Here is a 26,687-nt window from a genome sequence, read left to right as displayed (position 1 = left end):
ATGCCATTTTACCAACAGACTTCACTTACTCATCTGTATATGGTGTAAATGGATTCTGCCCTTCAAGACATAGAACATTTTTTGTTAGGTAGCCCATGTATTTTCAGAGATACACACTCAAAGGATATCTGTAACACTTGACATTTCAGTAGTTTTACTGACTTTTGCTTTGGTTTGAATAACACTTAATGAGTCAGATCTTGTGTACATGAACCCAATGACAATTCCACTTATTTACAAAGCTTTCATGCCCCAAGAAGCTAAATAGGAAACCAGAATGATCTGTCATCTTGAGGTAGGGAAGCAAACTAACGTCGTACTCTGTCTTCTCTTCATTCTAGATTATTAGAATGCTCCAGGTTTTTGACATGACACCAGCTCCATAGCCCAAATCAAACTATTAGATATCACATTAATATCACTATTCGATATCACATTAGCTTTGCCTGTGTAAAGGGGTTAAGAGCTGAACCTAGCTGGAATATACATGTAAAGAACTCCCCAAAAGAAAAGGAATAAAGTCATTTTTGGGGGGAGGGAAATGTGTTCACTAGGGTGGAGTTGAAAGGTACATAATGTAGAAAAGAGAGAAATATAAGAGGTATACAGTCATTTGAATAGAGCTGGTGGGACTCAGGAAATGGTACTCTGAACTGATCTAGCCCAGGGAAATAATAAATGCTTGCTCCATCTTACCTGGACTGGCCTCCTTCATGAGCCAGCTAGGATATAATCAGACACTTTGTTTGGAAACTGTTTATTTGGTTTATGTCCTGGCCACATTGTGCTGAGCTTCCTCTGTGTTAAGGAGACTCCATTGTCCTACTGAAAATGCATGTACTTACTTTAAGTCTTAACTATTGGTTGTGAACATTTTGCTGCTTTTGCCTCCTTGCTGTTCCTTCCCACTTTTTATAGTAGCAAGACAGAATTTTCTTTGAGGCATCATCCTTGACCCAGCTGTCAGTCCATAGTGTAGACAGGACCGATGATCTTTTCCCCCACCCACTTCCAGGATTTTAGAGGACAAAGCTAATTAGCATATATGTCCTCCTCAGCACAGTGATTAGCTCAGGAATGGCATTTGATTGGATTTGGGACAATGAGGGTCAGGCTCAGGATTTTTACTGGAACTGCTAGGGAAAAGAAACACTATTTCTGTTGGTTTGAAGATTTATGGCTAATCTTGGAGGTAATGCAGGCCACCATAAGATAAAAGGCTGTGTGAGCAGGAAATCTATATGGAGGATATTTCTATAGAGGAAAATCTACACAGAGATATGAAAAGGGGTATCTCCTGACAATACTGATTGAGCACTCAGATCCAGCCATGCCTGAAGCCTGAAGTTTTCAGATACAGTAAATAAATTCCATTTATGCTTAAGTCAGTTTGATTTAGCTTTTTGGTACTCATCATAGAAATAGTCCTAATTAACATGTGTTCAGAGTAATGGGGATAGAGATCTATGTTGATAGCTGAGATTAGTATAATTCCATTAATAATATTTTGGAACATTTTGAGGTAAGATGAATATAGTCCTTGAGCTGCAAAAATTTATTTCTTCCCTCCTTACACCATCTTTGTGGCCCCTTCAGAAAAGGCACTCCCCCATCTTCTCCCTCCTACCTCCATGCCCTCCTCCCAAGGAAATTTGTTTTTTCTAGTAGGTGTTTATGAACTAAATGCCCTTATATCCCTGTTTTCCTCCCTTTGGAAGCAGCTGAGGTGAGAAGAGCAGGCAACCCTGTGTCTATTTAGAAAATAACATTTAAAGAAAGAGACAGGCACGTATATCGTTGTAAGCTTTTTCTTTTTTTCTTTTTTAGAATTGAAGCTTATGAGTTTATCTATGCCCACTATATTCATAATTACAATTTAATATCTGCATACAAAAGCTATGTAAAAATTCATTTTTCCCAAATATACAAATTTTTGGATAGTTTAAAATGTTTTTGATCACAGATTTTAACAGAGTTTTAGGCTGAAAAAAATATTACCAACCTAGCAATATCACTTAACACTGTTTGCAAAACACATTATCTTCCAATGACTGTAAATCTTTTCCTATTCTGTAGCATTTTTCTGATTCTCAGGGCATGAAAACATTATGGGGGGGGGGGGCAGGAAATGTGTTTTCTCTGGAGAAAGCATAGAGAAATAACTTGGCTGTATAATCAAATGAAAAATGCCAAGTTAATTAGGAAGAACCAAAATAAAGGAGTAATGTCAGTTCATTTATGCCCTTACATCTTTTATATCAATAATACCTGTGTAATTAAATAAAGTGTCTTTTGTCTTACATTGTGCTCCGTAATTTACATGAGTATTGTCTGCATCCTGAGGAGGACAGATTTATATTTGATTGTCTTGTGCATAAGGTGGGTCAGCTTTAACTGTGCAACAGAAAGCCACAAACAGCGTTTTACCTGCACGATATTGCTCTTGAAGGCGGCACTAATTAATGTGGAAACACACTAGAAATGCACACTTTTTGCGTTTGCAAACATTTATACAGCACAGTAAAAATTCTGTGATAAGGCCAAACCTTTTTTCCCCTAGTCTGGTTTTTTTTTGTGTGTGTGTGTGTGTTTAATGTTTTTTTTTTTTTTTTTTTTTTTTTTTTTTAAAGATTAAAGTAAAATGTTTCAATTGTAAAAAATACACACCGGGCAAATCCTTACCTGGATAATAAATATCTACATCACAGTACAATAAAATTTCTTCTCTATAAAATTTAAATATGGATTATAGTCTATCACTATCAAAAGAAACACTATGCTAATATTTCCATATTATTAAAATAACAGGAAAAATTACCAGCTTATTTTAGAACCTGATGCCGTAGCTGTTGGAAAGGGCAAAGAGATTCAAATGTCTGTAAGCACTTCCTTCTGGAGAATAACTGCGGCTTGGTTATTCACTTAAATTCCGTTTGTGAAAAAGGTTTAGCCTTACGAACGCTGGCTACATTTCAAAAACCATAAGACCGATTTCATAATTTATGACTCATGCATCAGAAGGTCAATATGACACGAATAGGTTAGAGTTCCATAGAAGAAAAGTGTATCACTGACAATGACATGCTTTGAGGGTGCTCAGCAGTTCCATGGAGGCTGAGTCTGTTGGGGGCTTAGTGTGGTGGAGGGGCCAAGACTTAGGCACCTGTCCACAGAAGAGCAATTGAGAATGGCGTTGCTGGAGCAGAGCCGAGCCTGGCGGTCCACTCCGATGACTGAGGACCGCACTGCCAACGGAAGAGGTGTCGTGTAGGGCACGGGTGAAGGGGGGTATCACTGGGCTTGAGGCATCAACACGGCAAGCACGTCATTGAGGACCGAGGCTCATTTGACTAGAAAAAGCTCTGAGGCAGCACGTAGTGTGTTCAGCAGAATCATAAAGAAGAAAAGATCTTATTTTTTTTTTCACTATTTCTGGAAATACTGCACATCTAAATTGAAGAGTAAAGTACACTTGAGGATTACAAACACACACACACGACCACCCACCCACACACCCCACACCACTCATCCCCCCGAAATTAAATGATTCATAAATAAGAATCCCAGTTATACAGATGTGTTCTCCTTCACTGGGATGTCTCCCCTCCGTGAGGGGTTTCAATCAGGTTCACACTTGATTTGAAAGCCCGGACAATATAAGAAAAAACGTTAAAAAAAAAATCCAGAGTAAATCCCTCCTGATTGAGTTTTATGAGATGGAGTCTTGAGATGCACTAAGTACCTCAACCAGTTACAGAAGAAATGAATCATTTTGACCCCAGGGTCATGATCCTTAGAGTCCTTACAGCCTTTCCCTTCAAACTGAAGTACTTTAAGGAGCGTCCTGCTCAACATAAAGTATTCAGCCTTCAACAAGAGTTTCAGATCAGTAGTTTGCCTTTTTAAGGCAATCATTTTAGGAACTGAGGATCAAACATAAATTTACTTGGAGCTAGCTGGATTACTGTAGATACACTGTCCCATTTGGCCAATGCCCAGCCATGGTTAATCCCCAAAGCATTCAGATTTAGCCTTAGACCTGGCTCTGTACTTGTATTTGAGTCTGGGTGTATCTCATATACTTCAGAATCTCTGTCAAACAAATTGAGGAAGCTGTCCCCGGAGGGCTTGATGCCCAAGGGGTCTGTGAACCCTCCAGTACCCTTCCTACTTGCCTTCCTCCCATTCCCTTCTGAGAGAAAACTTGCCCCTCACCACAGAGCTTCTCAGAGTTACCCTGGAGCGTAGAAGGTGATTCAGCATTGTTTCAAAGAGTACTTCTCCAAGGAGAGTCAACAGAGGGAGCTGAATTGCTAACACAGCGAGGGCTTCAGGAGACTGGCTAGAGACTGGCTTAGAGAAAACAAAACAAAACAAAACAGTCTGTAGATAAAGACAAACTTTATCTTCCCCTACTTCCTTTCTTTGCTTAGCTAGTTCCATAGTGATAGTCTTGTTTCCTCTTCCTGGGAAGCCAGTAGCTTTCACACATTAAACATATATTTTTCCTTCCAGATTATTCCCAGTCACACTAAGGTTTTTCAGTGCTGTTCCTCTCCTTTTTCCAAGGCCATCCTGCTTTTCTCTACATACTTGATGAGTAGTATGTCAAATTTGTATTTTGACTCAATACCAAATATGCATTCCCTGTTAAAGGGCCATCATTTCTAATAAAGCTAAAAATTTGAATTATGAAAGAAACCATCAAAAAGGAATAGATTTTCCCCCCCAGAAATCAGTACACTAGTAAGGATGGGAAGGATTTTAAAGTTCATGACTTTCTCTCAGCTGAGAAAACCAAGACCCAAGGTTACAAAACCACCAGTTTGACAGAGCACAAACTAGAACTCAGGTGTCCTGACTTCTGGGCAAGTTAAAAAAGAATTAGTCCACTTGGTTTTCACAGTGACTTGCATTCCTTTGTTTTTTTAGGTAAATCTCACTGATATGGCTTATTTTCCCCAATATTTCCAGGATAAGGCAGTTCAAGGCAGGTAAAGGAATAGTTTGTGTCTACTATGCCAGTGAAGAACAAGATACATTCAGTTGCCTGGGTACATTCTTTGCCCATTTTTTGAAGTTGAAATGATCAGGGATCACCATGGGTTTTCTGGGCACAACCTACTCCAGCATTTGTCATCAGGGAGGAGGGCTAGGTAGGGAAGGTGAGTGAGGTTCGTGTATGTGGGCTGCAGTATTTTCTGTGAGATATCTGTCAGGGCAATGCTGTAAGAGAGGCAGAGTGGGTCGGTGTCCAGACCAGGCTTTGATCAGTGATAGTCAAGCCTGAGAGAGGGAAAAGGGGACTTGGAAACATTTGTGTGTAGAGCAAAGAGCTTGAGGATCTAAGACCAAAAGGAACCATCAATACATGAAGAGACTCTCAGAACACTGCACTTCCTTCAACTCAGAATGTACCACACTAATCTTGCCTCAGAATTCCTCCAGAACAAGGCTCAAAATTCAGCTTGTTATCTCTCCTTGATTAGAAGATTTAATCCGATGGAAATCTGTTGTCAGCTCAGCAAAGATGCAATCAGGATTAAATAACTTCAGGAGTTTGGGAGATGACAGATCAGATGTCATTGAAAAGTGACAACACTCTGTAAATAGGTTTGATTTCTGTGGAAATTTTCTCTGAGCCTAAACTGTAAAGAAGCCTTCCTTACTATGAGGTAAGACTATGTGAATTTTTGGAAACTGTTGAGTCACTGACATTAGTTAAGTAAAGTTTTCTAATTTTTTGGGGCTCACTGAGGAAAATCGTTTCCCTTGTTGGCCTCAGTCAGTCAAATACCTGCATATCTTTGAGTCACACCCTTGTAAAACTTGAATTAAATCATAGGATTATAAAAATTATAGTGAAAGGACAGCTGATTTTTCAGGAACAAATATTCCTATACATTCCAGGTTATGCTGCCAGGAGAGAATGAAGGGTGAGGAAAACAGCGTGCTCTTGAATAGATAAAAATAAGTTCAGATCTTTCCCTAGAAAGCTGAAAGCCACATCTAACCAAAGTTGGTCTGTGCCGTGCTAATTTGAGCCCTGCAAAAATCAGGGCTGGATCAAGATGACCATATTATCTTGGTTTTAAGGCTTCATTAGTCTTCTGCCACGCCATTTTGCTTGCTTGAGTCTCTGACCAGGGACAGATGGGAGCTGGTGATGGCTTGGTGCTGGTGAATTAATGATTGTCCCCACCCCACCTCCACAACTGTAAAACCTTCAAAGCATTCACATCAAAGGACTGGAGAACAAAATGCAATAGTTACAAGTACCCGCATTCAAGGGGCAATTTCATCCATGTCTATGCTAAGGACTACCTCCCTTTACCCCCAGTCTCTCCCAACACAAAGAAACAAAGGAACAAACAAAAAAGAGCTAGGCAATGGAATGAAATGACACCCAGTAGTGCTGTAGGAATTATGAGAATGAAGTCAGTCAGTCTAATCCTCGAACACTTCCAAGAACAATGGGGGAAAGAGTTCCGTGGGGCATTCCACCTTCATGTGCAGGAAGCGGCTGGCATGGCAGGCTCCAATCATCCTCAGGTCTGTCACCTTCATCAGGAGCTTTGGCCAAAAGTGTGTCACATGATGTTTTCGGTAATTGATATAGTGTTCAAAGGCCAGCAGGAAACTATCTTGGTATTTTTCTATTCTTTCAACACAGGCGAGCCCTGGGCGGTCTGAGAGGAAGCAAGAAGATGGAATGTTAATTCAGAAATGGAAAGGAGAAGGTTTGCTTTGTCCATTTCAAACCCTTTAGTGTGAAGTGGACAGATCTGGGGACCTATCAACTCCTAGGAATGAGCATGGATATAACATGAACTCTGGGGCATTAAGAACCAATGGTACTAGGGAAGTGTCATAATTTACATAAAAGGAGTTGATGCTTTGTTCAGATAAATATCTCTGGGTTAGCCACATCACCTCCTTGGTTGGAAATGGCTATGCCTCCCTCATAGGAGAAGCCTCACCTACAGAGTTGAAATATTGTGCATAATAAGGGAAAGATTTTGAGTTTCCACTGGCTTTCTGGCAGAAAGGGGAAGACAAGCATGGACATGCAGAGAAGGGGAGATGTGAGAAGAGATTGGAAACATTGCAGGAGGCCTGAATGCCAAAGGAAGAGTGTCAGATAATAAATTCTCATGAAGACAAAGAAGTACAATCTCCAATTTTAGTTGTTTACCTCCTGTAATGAAGCACTCCTTCCCTTCTCTAATACAGTTAATAAGACTGCTACCTGTAGCAGCCTTGTGTTGGGGTGTTTTGGGGAATTAAATGAAAAGAAAAGAAGCTAGCATTGCCCCGTGCGGAGTAAGGAAGAATTACATTGGGAAGTTGGAGCTAGAGGAGACCATGACCATGTAATGACCAAGAAATCTTCCCAAGTCTTGGGAGGACTGCTGGCCTTCCATAATATGTGGGGAGGGGACTCAAGGCAATTTCACACAAAAGATAAAGGGATGTCATGAGAAGGCTAGATGACTGGGGAACATCCAGGCTACAAACACTTAGGTTACAAAAGTGGGTACAGAGGGAATGTACCTTAACATACTAAAGGCCATGTATGACAAGCCCACAGCTAACATCATATTCAACAGTGAAAGGCTTAAAGCTTTTCCTCTAAGATCAGGAACAAGCAAGGATTCCCACCCTCACCTCTATATTCCACATGGTATTGGAAGTTCTAATCAGAACAAGTAAGCAAGAAAAAGAGATAAAAGGCATCCAAATTGGAAAGGAAGAAGTAAAACTGTCGCTATTTGCAGATGACATGATATTATATAGAGAAAACCAAGACTTCACCAAAAAAACTGTTAGAATTATAAATAAATTCAGTAAAGTTGTAGGATACAAGATCAATATACAAAAATCTGTTTTCTTTCTATAAGCTAATAATGAATTATCAGGAAGAGAAATGAAGGAACACAATCCCATTTACAATAGCGTCAAAAAGAATGAAATACATAGCAATAAAGTTAACCAAGGAAGTAAAATACCTATACTGTGAATACTGTAAGACATTGATAAAAGAAATGGAAGGAGACACAAATAAATGGAAAGATATTCTGTATGCATGGATTGGAATAATTAATATTGTTAAAATGTCAATACTACCCAAAGCTGTCTATAGATTCAGTGCAATCCCTATCAAAATTTCAATGACATTTTTCAATTCCTATTTCACAGAAATAGGACAAACAATCCTAAAATTTGTATGGAGACACAAAAGACCCAGAAAAACCAAAGCATTGTTGAGAAAAAAGAACAAAGCGGGAGGCATCATGCTGTCTGATTTCAAACTATATTACAAAGCTATAGTAATCAAAACAATATGGTATTGGTATAAAAACAGACACAAAGTTCAATGGAATGGAATAGATAGCCCAGAAATACACTCATTAATATATGGCCAATTAATTTATGACAAAGGAACCAAGAATACACAATGAAGAAAGCATAGCCTCTTTAGTAAATGAATAAGAAGTAAGAAGAGTAGATAGCCATAAGCAAAAGAATGAAACTAGACTCCTATCTTACACCGTATACAAAAATTAACTCAAAACAGAGCAAAGACTTGAATGTAAGACCTAAAATGATGAAATTCCTGGAGGAAAACATAGATGGTAAGCTGCTTTACGTTAGTGTTGGTGATGATTTTTTTAGATCTGACTCCAACAGCAAAGGCAACAAAAGCAAAAATAAAGTGGGACTACATCAAATGAAAAACCTGCAGAGCAAAGGAAACCATCAACAAAATGAAAAGGAACCTATGGAATGGGAGAAAGTATTTTCAAACCATATATATGATAAGGGGTTAATATCCAAAATATAAAAAGAACCCCTACAACTCAATAGCAAAAAACCCCACCACAATTGATTAAAAACTGGGCAGAGGATCTGAAGAGACATTTTTCTGAAGAAGACATACAGATGGCCAACAGGCAAATCTAAAGTTGTTCAAGATCACTAATCATCAGGGAAATGCAAATCAAAATTGCAATGAGATATCACTTCACACCTGTTAGAATAGCCATTTATCAAAAAGACGAGAGATAACAAATGTTGTGCACTATTGCTAGGAAAGCAAATTGGTGCAGCCAGTCTGGAAAACAGTATGGAGTTTCCTCAAAAAAAAAAAAAAATTAAAAATAGAATTACCATATGATCCAGTAATTCCACTACTGGGTATTTATCCAAAGAAAACAAAAGCACGAACTTGGAAAGATATATGTACCTCATGTTCATTGTAGCATTATTTACAATAGCCAAGATATGGAAAGAACCTAAGTGTCCATTGGTGGACAAATGGATATAAAAGATGTGATATAGATATAGATATAGATATAGATATAGATATAGATATAGATATAGATATAGGTATAGGCATAGATATAGCTACATCTCTCTCTCTCTCTCTCTCTCTCTCTCTCTCACATCTAATGGAATTCGGCCATAAAAAATGAATGAAATCTTGCCATTTGCAACAACATTGATGGACCCTGAGGACATTATGCTAAGGGAAGTAAGTTAGAGAAAGACAAATACTGTATCATCTTATATGTGAAGTCTAAAAACAAACAAACAAACAAACAAAACCAAGCTCGTAGAAACAGAGCACAGATTGGAGGTTGCCAGAGGGTGTGGGCTGGGCCGGGCTTAATGGGTGAAGGGAGTCTAAACTACAAACTTCTAGTTATAAGATAAGTCATGGAAGTGTAATGTACAGTATGATGACTATAGTTAACGATACTCTATTGCATACTTAAAAGTTGCTTAGAGAGTAGATCTTAAAAGTCCTAATCACAGGAGAGGGGTGCCTGGATAGTTCAGTCAGTTGAGTGTCCAACTATGGACTTTGGCTCAGGTCATGATCTCACAGTTCATGGGATCGAGCCCCATGTTGGGCCCTGTGCTGTTGGTATGGAGCCTACTTGCTATTCTTTCTCTTCCTCTATCTCTGCCCCTTCCCTGCTCACACACACTCCCTCTCTCAAAATAAATAAATAATCTTAAAAAAAAAAAAACCTGTTTAAAAAAAAAGCCTTCATCACAGTAGAAAAAATTTTGTAACCATATATGGGGACAGATGTTATCCAGACTTATTGTGATCATTTGGCAATGTATACAAATATCAAATCATTCTGTTGTACATCTGAAACTAATACAATGTTATATGTCAATTATAACTCAATAAAAAAATGTTAAAAAATAATTTATAAACCAGGATGGATTCCTCATATAGCTCCAGGGAGCCCTACCGCCCTGCTGCCCAGTTCTTTCCAGTTTTCTCTTTGTGGCTCTGATCAAGTAAGTTCACACTTTAAGTGTCCAGTTATTGAAGTATTTGTATTAGTAAAAATCAAAACAGGATTCTGCTTAATCTGAAAGGAAGGCTCAGCACTAATGTCTCAATCCACTTCTGTGTTTAAACAAAATACATGGGCTTTTGGAATCCCCTATTTGGCTTGAAATGCAATTTGTGCATTTTTATTTTGTGTCTTTTGTATTTGACGATGCTACTTTGTGGATCTCCTCAATCTCTCTCTCTCTCTCTCTCTCTCTCTCTCTCTCTCTCACCCCTGTCTTCTCTCTTTCTTTGAGTATTCCAGAAGAATTCTCCACAGGATCCTTTACCTTTTGATCCCAGGTAGAAAAGCAACATAATACTGCTCTGGATGTACTCCTTCAAAGGGAAAAAAATAACCCGGGTTTTGTGGCCTTAAAATTCTGTCCTTTGATAAGAGATAAAGATAAGGTGGTCATGTAGTTGACACAGAGAAAATGAATGGACATTTTGATCATGTTCAAGTGGTATTAAGCATGTTTATGAAGGAATATTTTAAAGGTCAAAGAGTGTCTTTAACTCTTTAAGACAGAATTTCTCAAAGCTGTGTCCTTGGGATCATGTCCATTTTAGCTCTCCGCTCATCACTGCAGGACCAAAGAACTTAGTGGTAGCAGCTCCTGGAGAAGGCTTTGTGGAAAAGCCCTAAGATACTGTGTCATTGTAATGCCAGACCAAACAATGAGGCTTAGGAGACAATACTGAGGAAGGCTGGAGCCGTGGAGCACAGATATGTAGCTATCATTTGCCAACTGTAAAGTGTCTTCTAATATTTTTCTGGTGTTGGCAGTATTAATGAAAAGTTCCCAGGCCATTAGGGTGGAGAAGATTTTTAAAAGGTTTTTAAGTATGTCACGTGGCTCTCCGGCAGTGACAGCATCATCAGAATCAGAGGATGGGGAAGAATAGCCCAGTTAAGTGTTTGACAGGGTTTGGTATCACAATTTTTGCCTTCTCAAATATTCCCTTTATTTACTTTACTGAGATTATTTGTTTAACAATCTGTTAAAATTAACTCACTACAGGGGAAACATGTTATTCAGTAAATAAAAATCCATTTGCCGTACTTAGAAGATAGCCGTAAAAACAGGGTGTGTGACAGAAACCTTTATTAAACTTATTTATTAATTATTTTTTTAATGTTTATTTATTTTTGAGAGAGACAGAGCATGAGCAGGGGAGGGGCAGAGAGAGAGGGAGACACAGAATCCGAAGCAGGCTCCAGGTTTTGAGCTGTCAGTGCAGGTGCCCCACCTTTATTAAACTTTCGCTAAAGATTCTTGCCGAAGACTGAGATCCGCTCTGTTATACAGGGAGGTCAGTAAGTGTTAGGCATTCGGGATAGACTGGCACCAAAATGAATCTCTCTCCTTGCCTTATTTAGAAGGAGATATAACTAGAAAGAAAACTGTAAAAGAAATAGCTTTCTCACTATGTGGCTCAATGTTATTTAAAATTCTTTGTACCACTACAATTTCACTAACAATTACCTTGAATCCCCCTCCAGAATATAATTCCCACTTTAGTTCAATTTCCTTATTTTAAGGGACACTGAAACCCAAAGGAAAGGGGTTACCCATTTTCTTTCTTTAAAAAAATTTTTTTTTGTTGACTTTTTTTGAGAGAGAGAGGGAGGGAGAGAGAGAGAGAGAGAGAGAGAGAGAGAGAGGGAGCATCTGCGAGCAAGTGGGGGAGGGAAAGAGAGAGAGGGAGAGAGAAAGAATCCCAAGCAGGCTCTGAACTGTCAGTATGGAGTTCAGTGTGGGGCTCGACTCACAAACCTCGAGATCATGAGTCAAAATCAAGAGTCGGATGCTTAACTGACTGAGACACCCAGGTGCCCCATCCATTTTATTTCTTTAGGACAAAGGGCCTGGGCTTCTCACTGGCTGTTGACTAGAGACTTCCCTCAGCTCCGAGAGGCCACAAGCAGGTCCCTGTCATGTGAGCTTTCCCAGCATGGCAGCTTACTTCATCTAGGCAGCAAGGAGAGTCTCTAGGGCAAGCCTGTTAGCCAGAGGGAATCTTTTATAACATAATGTAACCGAATTGCATGGAGGTGACAGTGAATTCATTGCATTCTGTTGAAGCAAGTCACAGGTTCTGCGCGCACTCAGTGGGAGGGGATTGTACAAGGGTGTAAACATCAGAAGGTGGGGGTCATGGGGGGCACCCTAGAGCTTGTCCACTACAGCATACAGCAGGGTTCGTTATGCTATTCTTTTCTTGTTTTTTTTTTTTTTTTTAATGTTTATTTATTTATTTGAGAGAGAGAGAGGCAGAGAGAGAAGGAGACAGAGAATCCCAAGAGGGGCTTGGGAATCCTGATGCGGGGCTCAATCCAATGAACTGTGAGATCATGACTGCAGCCAAAGTCAAGAGTTGGATGCTTAACCTACTGAGCCACCCAGGTGCCCCCATTATGCTATTCTATACTTATGTTTATGTTTGAGATTTTCCATAATAAAAAGATTTTTTTAAAAAAAGTCTGCCATACCTAAATTTTTTGTAGCAAATAAATTTCAAGATGAGCTTCAAAAAAGAAAAAAGGAATTCTACTGAGTTAACTAGGAAGCATGGACTCTAAGGGTTCTCATGGTACTTGTGACTGATAATTTACCCATCTATTTAGTCATTTATCCCATAAACATTTTTCAGATTCTGAACACTGGCCTAATTGTAATTAGACATATTTCTGTCTTCAAGAAATAAACAGTCCAGAGGGAGATATGGATAAGTTAAGCTGACAGCTGTCGTGCAGAGTGACCCTCAGCTTAACTGAGGATGCTCTGAAAATGCACAGGGTGCCTCTGAAACTACCTTCTATTTAAAGACTAGCTTCCTTTGAAGAGTTTGATGTATTTTGCATTTCTTATATATTATGACATGATCTCTGAAGAAAAAAAAAAGTCTCAGCATTATCATCTACTCTTTGTGGAAGGAGTCTGAGGCCTTGATCATGAGCTCTAGGCAGGTTAGAGCTGGTTGTAGATTCTTTGCCGTTCCTCCCATCTAGAGGTGGGCTCTTGACTCTGGACTGGTGCTGGGCCTTGTTTGGACCACAGAATGCGGCAGAAGTGATGCTATATGACTTAAACCTGGGACTTAAGATGTCTGCAGTTTCTCCTTTCGTGTGCTTGGAGCTCTCCTTGGAATCTTCTAGCCATGTAGGAGTTCAGCTAGCCTGCCAGTGGAGAGGATGCATGGAGGCCTACAGCTGTGTTTGATGTCTCAGCCCCAACCTCTGCCATCTTGGATGCTTTAAGCCACTAAATTTTTGGGTAATATGCTATATAGCAATAAACTTAAGCTGTAGCTAAGCCATAAACAAATTTTCCTCAACCAGAACTTAATACAGAATGGTGTAGTCACTCATACCCATACCCTGTGTAATAAACCAGAAGGAGGCAGAGTTGGCCAACTACCATAGGTCAGGCTGGGTAGTGTCTGTTGAAGGTGGATCATCTCATAGAGTCTTTAAAAGGACTCATTTGGGTCCTTCTACTATGCTGGGAGATTGCAGGAAGCATCAGATACCTGACACCCTCCTTCAGTTCCCAGTTCATTGGCAAATCCCTAATTGCTGAAAGAGAATAAGCTATGATTTTGCAGCTAAAGCAGCGGTGGGGACGGGGGGGGGGGGGGCGGGCATGGACTGGAAACTCATCAAGTGATTTGAATTAGCACCAGATAAGCAAAAGCTCTTTTGTTGCCCAATAATGAGTCTGGGAGTACTCACCTGAAGACATCAGGAGGACAGCCTGAAGGAGAGCTACTTCTGTGTCATCCAGGTTGAAAGAAGACAGTGACATGCCCAGGTCAAAGATGGCGTCTGACACCACCCCAAGACCCCCATTCTTCAGCTGGCCCCGCGTCACTGCCATTTCCCCATTCAAGGTTAAAGTCTCACTTTCTGGGTCATAGCGCACAGCAGCGCGAAGGGACATGATCTCCATGCAGCAGCCTTTGAGGAGGATTATCTGGTCTTCACATGGCAGCTGAAAAAAACCAGCCCACGTCAGCAAGAACAAGTGCACAAATGTCAGTAAGGAATAACATGCAGTATTTTAATAGCAACAGGGACAACATCCTGCGATCAATGTCGCTCCTGCACTCTTTGAGGTTATGGCTTTTCCCTTCCTACTTGGCTGCAGACTTTCAACAACCATTCTTCACACTCCAAATTGGTCACCAACTTTAACCTCAGTAGTTTGCATTTCTTTTGTGATGGATATAGATCTCTAACTGGGATTACGGTCATGTGTGAGATTGTGCTCATAATCCCTTACTCTGGAGGTTTGTATCGTAACACCAACTGATAACTGCTTGAGAACACGGTTTATGTTAAACTTACCTAATTTTCTCATAGTTCTAACAAGCCAACAGCAGACTCTACTCTTTAGCTGGATTTGATTTTTGAAGCAAGTTTGCTCCTTGTAGGTCTCTCAAGAGGCACAAAAGGAAAAGGTTCCTTATAGATGCATGTTACCCCTAAGGCCCAGAGATGTAAAAGCTTTGCCCAATTTCTTACTTGACACATCCCCAAAGGCAAGGGAATTAAAAGCAAAAATGAACTAATGGGACCTCATGAAGATAAAAAGCTTCTGCACAGCAAAGGAAGCAACCAACAAAACTGAAAGGCAACCAACGGAATGGGAAAAGATATTTGCAAATGACATATCGGACAAAGGGCTAGTATCCAAAATCTATAAAGAGCTCACCAAACTCCACACCCGAAAAACAAGTAACCCAGTGAAGAAATGGGCAGAAGACACGAATAGACACTTCTCTAAAGAAGACATCCGGATGGCCAACAGGCACATGAAAAGATGCTCAATGTCGCTCCTCATCAGGGAAATACAAATCAAAACCACACTCAGATATCACCTCACGCCAGTCAGAGTGGCCACAATGAACAAATCAGGAGACTATAGATGCTGGAGAAGATGTGGAGAAACGGGAACCCTCTTGCACTGTTGGTGGGAATGCAAATTGGTGCAGCTACTCTGGAAAACAGTGTGGAGGTTCCTCAAAGAATTAAAAATACACCTACCCTATGACCCAGCAATAGCACTGCTAGGAATTTACCCAAGGGATACAGGAGTACTGATGCATAGGGGCACTTGTACCTCAATGTTTATAGCAGCACTCTCAACAATAACCAAATTATGGAAAGAGCCTAAATGTCCATCAACTGATGAATGGGTAAAGAAATTGTGGTTTATATACACAATGGAATACTATATGGCAATGAGAAAGAATGAAATATGGCCCTTTGCAGCAACATGGAAGGAACTGGAGAGTGTTATGCTAAGTGAAATAAGCCATACAGAGAAAGACAGATAGCATATTGTTTCATTCTTATGTGGATCCTGAGAAACTTAACAGAAACCCATGGGGGAGGGGAAGGAAAAAAAATAAAAAATAAAGGTTAGAGTGGGAGAGAGCCAAAGCATAAGAGACTCTTAAAGACTGAGAACAAACTGAGGGCTGATGGGGGGTGGGAGGGAGGTGAGGGTGGGTGATGAGTACTCAGGAGGCCACCTTTTGGGATGAGCACTGGGTGTTGTATGGAAACCAATTTGACAATAAACTTCATATATTGAAAAACAAAAAAGTTTTGCCCAAAGTCACCCAGTGAATTAGGGGTAGAGGTGGAACTAGAATTCAGACCTCATGGCTCCCAGGGTTGTATTCTCAGTACCTCAGGCACTGGAGTTACTCCGCACACTGGAGTTCCCTGCCAGTTCTGTAATCTCATTTTAAGCATATTTGGTTGTCTTGTTAATTAGGATTTGTGATGATGTGATAGCATTTATAACAAACTTAAAAAGAAAAAGAACTTTGTTAGCAAAATAACAAAAAATCAGAATTTTACTTTCTGGCAGGAGAGAATGTTGAATTAAAAGCCACCATCAAAATAGCTTGAAAGGCTATTAGTTAATGGATATTTTTGATGCACTGGGCATCATGCTAAGATTTACAGGTGTCATCTTATTCAATCGTCACAGCAATACCGCGAAGTGAATATTCTAATTTCAATTTCATTCATAAAAGTGGAAATCCAGGCACCGAGAGGTTGAGTAACATGCTAAGGGGTCACATGAGTATTTTGTGGGTGAGGCTAGGACTTGAAGCTAGATCTTTCAGAATCCAGTGCAAAGAAAGAAGAGAACACACTCTTTCGAAATACTTGGGATATGACTAAGCTATCATAAGCAATGAATGTGTAAATCACACATAATTTTTATTTTTTCATTAAATCAGGTACAAACTCTTTTGGGGCAATACTCTTGGCAACACTTGACTAGTTCAATTTAGGTTGTTACATAAAACTGAAGGTAATACTACTGAATTATATTTAAAATGTTGGGCATTTCATATTTTTCGCTAAGTCAGCCCAGCCACCTTACCATTTAACTTCAAATTACTTAGCTTTTTCTACAGAATAAAAGTCATTTCATATTTGGTTCTGGAATATATATACATGGGAATTCTCTCCTTCCACTCATTAAAAAAAAATGACTGGGGGCGCCTGGGTGGCTCAGTCGGTTAAGCGGCCGACTTCGGTTCAGGTCATGATCTCACAGTCCGTGAGTTCGGGCCCTGCGTCAGGCTCTGTGCTGACAGCTCAGAGCCTGGAGCCTGCTTCAGATTCTGTGTCTCCCTCTCTCTCTGACCCTCCCTCGTTCATGCTCTGTCTCTCTCTGTCTCAAAAATAAATAAACATTAAAAAAAAATTTAAAAAAAAATGACTGTGATTTACTTTTTTTTATTTTTTTATTTTTTTTTTAAATTTATTTTTTATTTTTTATTTTTGGGACAGAGAGAGACAGAGCATGAACGGGGGAGGGGCAGAGAGAGAGGGAGACACAGAATCGGAAACAGGCTCCAGGCTCTGAGCCATCAGCCCAGAGCCCGACGCGGGGCTCGAACTCACGGACCGCGAGATCGTGACCTGGCTGAAGTCGGACGCTTAACCGACTGCGCCACCCAGGCGCCCCATCTGTGATTTACTTTTATTTAGGTTCTAATTTGTATTCCAGGCCCAAGATCATGGTAGGCAATGGGAAACCCTGAGCTTGGATAGATCCTCCACCAGTAAGATGGAGAATTGGTCCAAGTGGGCACAGGCTGGCTTTAATGCCCATGGGAAATGTCAGCCTCATCAGGGTCACCTGAGGGCTTGTTAAATACATTGCTGGTTCCACCCTCCAAGTTTCTGCATTCTCCAAGCTCCCAGAGGATGCTCATGCTGCTGGTTCAGGGACCCTGCTCTTGAGAACCACTGGCATAGAATGGCAAAGAGAAATTGCTGATCAGATCAAACCATTTATTTTTTTAATCTGTCATAAAGAATGCAAACTTGGGCAGGCCGCGTCTTTGTAGCCAAGTCTGAATCTAGATGAAGTAGATTTCTTTTTATAACTTCCTGTTAATTGGTTCAGATTTAAATAAAAGTTGAATAAGTATTTGTTAAGAATCAACCAACGGTTTAGAAACTAGGCCAGATGCCTTTTCCTTTTAGAAACGTCTGTAGGTTGGGCGCCTGGGTGGCTGAGTCTGTTAAGTGTCCGACTCTTGAATTTGGCTTAGGTCATGATCTCAGGGTTGTGAGATCGAGAGCCCTGTGTTGGGCTCTTTGCTGGGTGTGGAGTCTGCTTAAGATTCTGTCTGTCTGTCTGCCTCTGTCCCTTCCCCGCTTGTGCTCTTGCGTGCTCTCTCTCTCTCAAAAAAAAGAAGGGTTTGTAGGATGATGGTAAGATTTGTTTCAACATGTGGGCAACATGTGGGGCAGTCGCCTGCCCCAATACTTTCATTGAGAGGCAGCTGCAAGAGGGCATGGCAGGCAGAGTTGCAGGGGCATTCCCACAGACTCTCTGTCACCTTAGGAGAGCAGCACTCGGGCTGATTGGCAAAGATGTCCGTGCCCTGCATTCCAGAAGTAATTCTTTTCTATGTTTATTTATTTATTTATTTAGAGAGAGAGAGAAAGATTGTGAGTAGGGGAGGGGCAGAGAGAGAGGAGAGAAAATCCCAAGCAGGCTCCATATTGTCAACTCAGAGCCCAGTGCAGGGCTTGATCCCACGAACGCTGAGATCATGACCTGGGCCAAAATCAAGAGTCGGATGTTTAACAGACTTAGCCACGCAGGACCCTCAGAAGTGATTCTTAATGTGTGTTTTGGCAGCTTTGTCAGCAATGATTTTAGATCTTTTGAAGCCCTGGGTGTCCATCAACCTTGCTGGTGTATTGGCACGGATCTTAGCACAGCATTACTGTGCGCACAATTTGAACAGCACATGCACCAAAATGCCTCTGGCAGGAAAGCTCTGGCTCTCCAGACCACCTGGGATCTCCAGCCCACTCCACAGGAAGCTAACGGGCCCACACAGTTCATTTCCTTCTTTGGGGTTCTAAAGAGAATGAGAAAGGGCTAAAAGTCCTCAGGAGGCCACCAACACCAGAAACAGATGTGTGTCGGCTGTTAAAGTAGCCCCTCCCGACCATTTTTTTTTTTTTTTTGCAATTTGGAGACTACAAATCAGGGTTGGAGGAGAGATGGAATCGTGACTTTGAAGCAGGATTAAGCTTCTGAAGGAACTTGGAGAAGCTTGCCACAGCTGTGCTTGAAAAGTTCCATGTGGACCCCTCACTCTTGCCATGGACACAAGTGTGTTTGTTACTAGTGGTGGAGATGGCTTCTTCCCCTTTTTCTTTAACTGAAATATCTCTCCATGGTTGGTGTACGTCAGTTTTACATTTTCCTAAGAAACATTTTTGGAGGGTATTCAAAAGGGAACATGTGACTAACAAGCTAGCTCGAGTTGTAGGGGTAGTGTACTCAGTAGGGTTTTTCTTCACACACCTAGGATGGGGGACAAAGGACACAGCCCAGAGAGAGAGAGAGGACCAAGAAAGGAAAACAAACTCAACCCCATGAACGAAACAGAAAGATGACGTGCAGAGTCAGAGGAACCCAGCAGCCTTGGAACAGCTCTACACCCTTCTTGAGAGCAGTTTGGCAACACATATCACAAGCCTTAAAAGGTGTATATACCCTACTCCTTAGACTCTACTTCTAAGATTTGCCCTTAGGAAACAGTGCAGTGAGCGGGGCATAGACACCGGGATGCTTATTGTAGAATGTTTATATCAGTGAAGAATGGGAAATGAGCTGAAGATCAGTCAAAACAGGTGACCTAAATTCTGTAGATCTCTTCTGTAGTTTGTGGTCATTAAAACTTCGTCTGTGAAAAAACACTTAAATGATGTGTTCTGTGGCTGAGGGTAAAACGTTTGGTTTAACAGGGTGATGGCAACATTTCTTTCTTTTTTTTTTCTTTTTTCTTTTTTTTAATGTTTATTTATTTTTGAGAGAGACGCAGAGTGCGAGCAGGGGAGGGGTAGAGAGAGAGGGAGACACAGAATCTGAAGCAGACTCCAGGCTCTGAGCTGTGAGCACACAGCCCGATGCGGGGCTTGAACTTATGAACTGCGAGATCATGACCTGAGCTGAAGTTGGACGCTTACCCGACTGAGCCACCCAGGTGCCCCTATAACGTTCTGTTTCTTTATTTCAGTGTTAATTACATGGGTGTGTTGAGTATGTGAAAATTCATTGGGCTGCACCTTTATATGTGCCTTTTACTCTTTAACAAAAAGTAAAAAAATAGTTTCATAAGTAGGAAGTAAAATAAGGTAGATAAAGATAAATATGTTTCATACTTCATATATATGTGGGTACATGTACACACACACACACACACACACACACACACACACAACTGAAAAAAGACTCAAATAGGCTCCAGAATGGCAGCAGCTTATCTTTAAGTGGTGTTATTATGAATCAATGTCTTGAATATGTTATTGTTAATAACCTTCTAAACTTTAATAACTAATTTTTTAAAAAGATGGTCAGAGACGTGGAAAGCTCCATACCAATACAGACACAAGTCAAAATCCCTTCTCTAGGACTCACCAGCTCCTCGGAGTATGAATAGCTCCCACTGCAGGGCTACCAGCCAGCATGTCAGGTACCCTGGCCCCATCACAGTAGGGGGATAAAGGGGAGGGAGAAGAGGGAGGCACGCACTCTTCCTCAGCTAAGTCTGGGGATCAGATACCTGCCTCCTGAAGCCCACTGCTCTGTCCTTCTAGATATGGCTCTTGTGGAGGCTCAAAATAGGCAATGAGAAGCATCCACATCAGCGTCTGAGGTCTCCAGCTGGGCTCCCACTATTGCAAACTCAAAGGCACAAATGAGCTGGAAGCCAAGGCATGATGGAATCATTCCAGGCGAGGAGACGGCTTCTTTCTAGGTGAGGCCAGATTCACTTATCACTTGGGTAGCTTACCCCAGAGACTCACAGCAGTATGTGGACTTCTCTATTTGATATCTCTCTGGGTCCCTTTGGAGGTGGGAAGAGCAATAGATTGGCACCTGATGGGGGTTTTCAAAGGGCAAAATTTTCCACTTGATTTAAAAAAGGAAGGCTAGAGACAGGATGGTAATGTGATAGAGGAAGTAGCAGCAGCATTAACAGCTAAAATTTATGGATATACTTAGGACCAGGCACTATCCAAACACTTTATGTATATGATCCCATTTAAACCTTGCAACAGCTCTGAGAGGTAAATACTATTATGATTCCCATTGTAAAGATGAGATAAGCAAGAGTTGAAGACACCAAATAACTTATGTAGGATTCTCGCCCATTCAGCTGACTGCAGGTCCCATGCCCCCAGGTACCACATAGTAAGACTGCTAAAGATGAGGTGCACAAAAGGGAAAGCCTGTGAGCTCTGTTGGGTGTGCTCTTCAGGGTGCCCTGAACATGGGGCAAGAAAGGGTGAGATTATAGGAAAAGGGAGGAGACTCAAGGAGTTATTAAGATCCTTGCTCTGTGAGGGAGCTCCTTGTTGTTGAGGAGGAAACAACCACACAACTGTTTTTGCTGTGATGTGTAATGGAAAGCATATCGACTTTGACTCAAGCCATCGCTGTTTGCATAACTTCATGTCATCTCTTTGATCTTAGTTTTCCCCAATCATAAAATGGGCTTAATTAAAGCTACCCTGCAAATCTGTTACAAGGTTTGGATGTAATGTGGGCAGACTTGGGCATGGTAACTGGGACATCATAGGTGCTGAATGAATAGAAGTTATTGCTGTCCTATTTCCCTATGCCTGGAGTCAGTGGAAGGAGAGAATCTTCAGCCTCATGTGGACAAGCTAATGAATGATGACTGAATAGAGAAGGTAGGGAAATAAAAAATGAAACAGAGTGCATTTTCATTTTGTACTGACATTGCTTTCACGTGACCTAAGTCCCTACTAATTAATATTAAATTATAAATAATACTCAGTATTCCTGGAAATTGATGGAACTATAACAAAAAATAATGCAGAAGGAAAAACAGTTTCCTCACCTCACAAAACATAGGCAACTTTTTGGCAAAATCCACCACTCTGGTAATTGCTGGTGTGATGATTTTTGTAAAATGGCTGAAGGCTTCCAAGTCAACCTTTCCACCTTCTGGGGCATTTACTATTGGTGCTTGTCCAATATCTTCTGGCTAAGGAGGAGAAACAAGAAAGATTTAAATGAAAAACCTGGAGGATCTTTATTTATCATAGTTCTCGTGTGGCAGAAAATCTCTTCTGAGTGGATATACTCTACAATTTCTAGTTTTCACTTTGCTTATTAACAAACTATGCAGTTTCACATGGTTCAGTTCTCTGAGCAAAGATATAGGTGTTGGCCATTGCTTTGATAGCCGCCAGTGATAATGTTGACAGGATTGTTGCCGCAGAAATAAAGAGAGAGAAAACAAGTGAGAGAAGAAGGGAGCCAGAGAGAAACAACAGGAATTTGGGTTCTGCTTCTGAATGCTCAAAGGATGCCTGGTGACATATGTGCTTGGGGCTCTGGGGTAGCATTTTCAGAGCACTGAACATTCTGGCGTGTGTAGACTGTGATGAATGGGATGGGATGAGATGGGATGTCCTGGCAGGTAGCACCCTGTGGATCCATTCTTGCTTTTGACCCAGCTGCTGGGGCTCAAGGTTCCTGTCTGCTCTACAGACTCCAGTAGGGAGGAGGTCTCAGTGGGCTGAGGGGAAGGACCTCTAAGTCGCCTACAGGAACTGAATTGTGTAAACTTGGCAAACTTTTGGGCAGAATGGGTCATTTGCCAGTGTCTAGTGTCTCTGGAGCACTTCTGTGTCATTGACTTGCCCAAGAACAATCCATAGCCTTGCTAGTCAAAGGGTGGTGTGGCAGGTTGGGTGTCACCTGGACACTTGTTAGAAACCCCCCCTCCCCAGACCTAATGGTGCAGAATCAGCATTTTAGCAAGCCTCCCAGGTGGTTGTGCTTGTGTTAGCCACCCAGTTGTCCATTGGCACCCCCTAGCTCCTTAGCAGGGCGCTCAAAGACCATCACGGTCTCATGTATCTGCTCGTGTCACCTGTGTTTCCTGCCAGTAATAGTCCTCTCTGTTGTCTTCTCTTGTTGTGATAATCATGACCACTATTTATCTGTGGCCAAGCAAGCCAGCCCCTTTGAGGGAGCACATTATCTCAAGCAGTCCTTACACAATCCTGATTGGCAGATGAGCAAACAAAGGGCTCAAGGAGGTTAAGAACAATCCCCCGAGGCCAGGACTGGGATATCGGTCACCCAGACTCCACACACCAATCTGCCAGGAGCCCCACATCTACCCCCTACTTTGAAGTTTTAATAACCTGTACACTTTTGACACCAGGGGGCAAAGTTCTACCACTCTTAATATTCCCCTTACTAGGCTTTCCCACTGCCTTCCTGGAAGTTGTGAAGGTCATCAAAGGGATTAGAGATTCACGCCTGCCCCACGACCATCTCTGTCTAGAGCCACAGTGAACAGACTAGAACCAGTCACCCAAGGTTGGGAGGTGTGAGACAGTGGGCAGAGGTGGGCAGGAGGAACGGGCACTATGAGTGAGTCAAGCAAAGCTGAATCCCTCACTTGCAGAGTGGTGGGGGCACATCACTTGTGACAAGACTGTGGCCTACCTACCGCTGTGGTCCCCAAACATCCCTGTATCAGAATCATTGGGTTGGGCTCCTGTGTCCAGAGTTTCTGATGCAGTAGATCAGGGGTAGAGTCTGGGAACAACCTGAATTTCTAGCAACTTCCTGGAGCAATGGTGCTGGTCTGGGACCACACTTTGAGAACCACTGGGCTGGCAGTAACTGCATCCAGCTCAGAGTAATCCAGTTACCATTTTCTTTTCACACGTCCCCAGTCATTGCTCACATCTAATTTTTAGCACAAAGAAAAGCAAAGGATGATTCTTTTACTGACTTGTTTCCAGGGCACAAGGGTCAACAGGAGCAGCCCAGGCCCTCCAGGGGTGTGGTAGGAGCTGTGGTTACAGCCTAGGGAAGGATTTTAAAATTTATTACATAGCAAACTCTGGCAGCATTGACCCTTTTTGGGTTATCCAGTAGGTTCTCTGTTTATTTTATTTTACTTTTTTGGGGGGAGGGTGGTTTGCTTTGCAGGCAGCAAGTGGGTGGGAAAGGGACCTAGTCTGTCATGTTATCACAGTCAGTGATGATGTTTTGGGGCAACTGTTGGCATGGGGAGCCCATGGGAGGTTACTGTTCTGCTGGCTTTCTGGATGCAGACAGAATTGATGGAATAACCACACGTACAGCTTCTCTCTCTCTTTCTCTCTCTCTGTGTTTCTCACGTAGACTGAGCTAAGGGAAATGGCACATTTGGGCACTGCTGTTCCTCGTATTCTTCACCTCGTCGGTCTTTATAATTTCTCCCACCCCAGAAATGAGGCTCATCTCACCTGCTTTGTCTGTCTGTCTTATGACTCTGTCATGAAGATCGACTGATAAGAGGGACATGGTCACACATGAAAAAAGAAAGGGCGTTTTATACACATACACACACATAGGGTGAAGTTTTTTAGAAATAACAATAAAAATATGTTAATATTTTTAATAGTTTGGCCTGGTTGATTCCAAATGTCTTGTCATTGAACATGATAGATCTAATCTGATTTTATTGAATGGCATTCAGTGTCCTTTGAAAGGTGTGAGTCAATACTGATGTTAAAAATTTCCATTTAATCTGTGAGTTCACGGGGTATTTGAATCATGCCTGTGATACCTCTAAAGGTTTGAAAAAAAGGGGGGAAATTATGCAAGAAAATACAGCAATTTTAATTAAAATTAACCCCCCAAATGTAACCACCTCACAAGCTTTTCTGTTGAAAAATAAATATCAGGGTAGGAAAAAAAAATGTATTTCTAAGTCTTTGGGTATTTAATGGAAAATACAATTGCTAGAAGTAAACTCATATACAAAGTAAAAGCTTTTTATTATTATCAAGGGTTATCCCCATAATGGATCTTGGATACCGGAAAATATACATGGATAGATGGATAGATAAATAGACAGACAGACAGACATAGTCTATGAATTGACCTGAGTTCACCCATCAGGTACGAAAAATTAAGGTTGAGCAATGTAAATTTGTCTGTGACATCCCTAAAGGTTTTTCACCCATATGGACAACAGATCATTTGCTGCAATATTTGGGAGATGTTAAAAACAGGAGTACAAATATTCGACATCAGCTGTATCTAATCAGATATGTTAATATAGCTGGTAGCCTTGTAATCCATGACGTGAGTTACATTTGCTCACAAGCACACACATGTCTGCACTGAGAGCAAACTCAGGTACTGATGATAAGCCTCGGGCTTGCAGCTTCACCAGCGTAGGCTGTGGGCAAAGCCTGGTTTTTGCCCGTGTGGCACACACTGCCTTAGCTTGCTCATAGGGTTGTTGCCAGTTCTCCTGACTTTCTTCCTCCTCGCCTGCCCTCATGGACCTCCTGTGCCAGCTGAGCCCACCTCTCGCCATCTGCTCCCCAGGTGGCTTTGCACTGCTGTGGTTTGGAGCTGCCTTTCCTCTGACTTGTACTTTCTCTGAAGTCCCTGCTTCCATCTTATCTTGGCCAATTCCAAATCCCACCCCACTCAAATTCTATTTTCTCCTTAAAGTCTTCCCAGATCACCTGTGTGAAATGATGCCTTCCTCACTGGAACACATACGGTAGCTCATGTACATCACTCATGTGGCATTTAGGCATTTATTACTATTATATTGCAGTTATATAGGCTCACAGCTAAGATATGGATTTCTTGGGTGGGGGGCATAAGCCCTTAAGTATCTTTGTCTACTTTGTGGAAAGCATTGGGCTAAAAGATGGAGGACAGAATGCTTGTTGGTTGGTTGAGTGAATAAATGTAGGTTTATACTCGTTCAACTGTGCAGCCAGGCCTAGTTCTAGATGCTAAGTTACATCAGTAAACAATGCATCCTTAAGGAACTTTCACTGTAATTGAGGGAAGACAGGCAATAAACAAAAACAGTACTCTCACAGAAGAATTTCTGTCTGTGATTAGACGGAAGGTGACATGATGGTATGTAGGGGTCAGGAAGCAGATGGGCAGCCCAGGGTGAGAAGTGATGTGTGAACTTTAACTGGAAGACAGCCCTCCACAGATCCAGGGGAAGAGCATTTAAGGCAAAAGGAAAACCAGTGCCAAGTCCCAAGGCCAGGAAGGAGCCCTGTGTGCTCAGAGCCCAGAGATTGCACGAGATGAAGGACAGAGGCAGGTAAGGGTCCTGTGATGCTGGGTCTTGTGGGCTGTAGGGAGGAGACAGGGTTGTGTAGTGCAGCTCCACTGAAAGGCTTCAAGTAGGGGTGCAGTGGGATGAGAGTTTGGGTTATGGTGCAGAATAGGGATAAGGGAAGCCAGAGGAAGAAATGGGCTGGCAGCAACAGCCTTTTGGGTAGGAGATGAAGTGGGTTGGACTACAGGGCAGCAGTAGAGATGCAGAGAAGCAGAAGAACTCCAACCTCTTCTGGGAGCCGGACACAGGGATTTCTGATGGACTGGATGTGGGGTGTGAGACAATGAGGAATCCAGAGTGTCTCTTCTTGGGCAGTGGAGGAGGTGGGGGGCCCAAAGAGAGAGATTCAGGGGTTTGCAGGGGTGAGCTTCAACTAGCTCAGTGCTAGAGCAGGCTGGTGATGCCCAAATGGAGACTAAGTGCCTTTCTGCTTGGACTGTTCATCAGTATTGTTCAGGTGAGTGGCAGATGCTGCCAGTTGACCTCTTTGCAATGGCTGGCCAGAGCTGAGGACTTCTTGGCTTGAACCTGCAAACTCTCTGGCACATGCAGAGTGGGATGGGGCCAGACAGGACTCTCCCCTTTCTCTGCTGATCACAGCGTGTCTCTTGCACCTTTG

At 41.8% G+C, this 26,687-nt stretch overlaps 1 protein-coding gene across 6 annotated transcripts in view; it reads right to left on the bottom strand.

Moving 5' to 3' along the window:
- Nucleotides 1–1,794: 1,794 nt before the first annotated feature.
- Nucleotides 1,795–26,687, bottom strand: part of THRB (thyroid hormone receptor beta) — a 391,410-nt gene continuing 366,517 nt past the window's right edge. For all 6 annotated transcript variants that reach the window (XM_040480053.1, XM_040480052.1, XM_040480056.1 and 3 more), the window contains 3 exons: nucleotides 21,794–21,940; nucleotides 14,097–14,355; nucleotides 1,795–6,689 (listed from right to left, as the gene is read on the bottom strand). In XM_040480053.1, coding sequence (XP_040335987.1) covers nucleotides 6,448–6,689; nucleotides 14,097–14,355; nucleotides 21,794–21,940 — 648 coding nt within the window. In that variant the 3' untranslated portion in view covers nucleotides 1,795–6,447. The remainder of the gene's footprint in view (nucleotides 6,690–14,096; nucleotides 14,356–21,793; nucleotides 21,941–26,687) is intronic.

This window comes from Herpailurus yagouaroundi, unplaced genomic scaffold (genome assembly GCF_014898765.1).
Source record: "Herpailurus yagouaroundi ecotype Mexico unplaced genomic scaffold, PumYag 159, whole genome shotgun sequence".
NCBI classification, from domain to species: Eukaryota; Metazoa; Chordata; class Mammalia; order Carnivora; family Felidae; genus Herpailurus; species Herpailurus yagouaroundi.
This window is presented reverse-complemented; position numbering and strand designations above follow the sequence as displayed.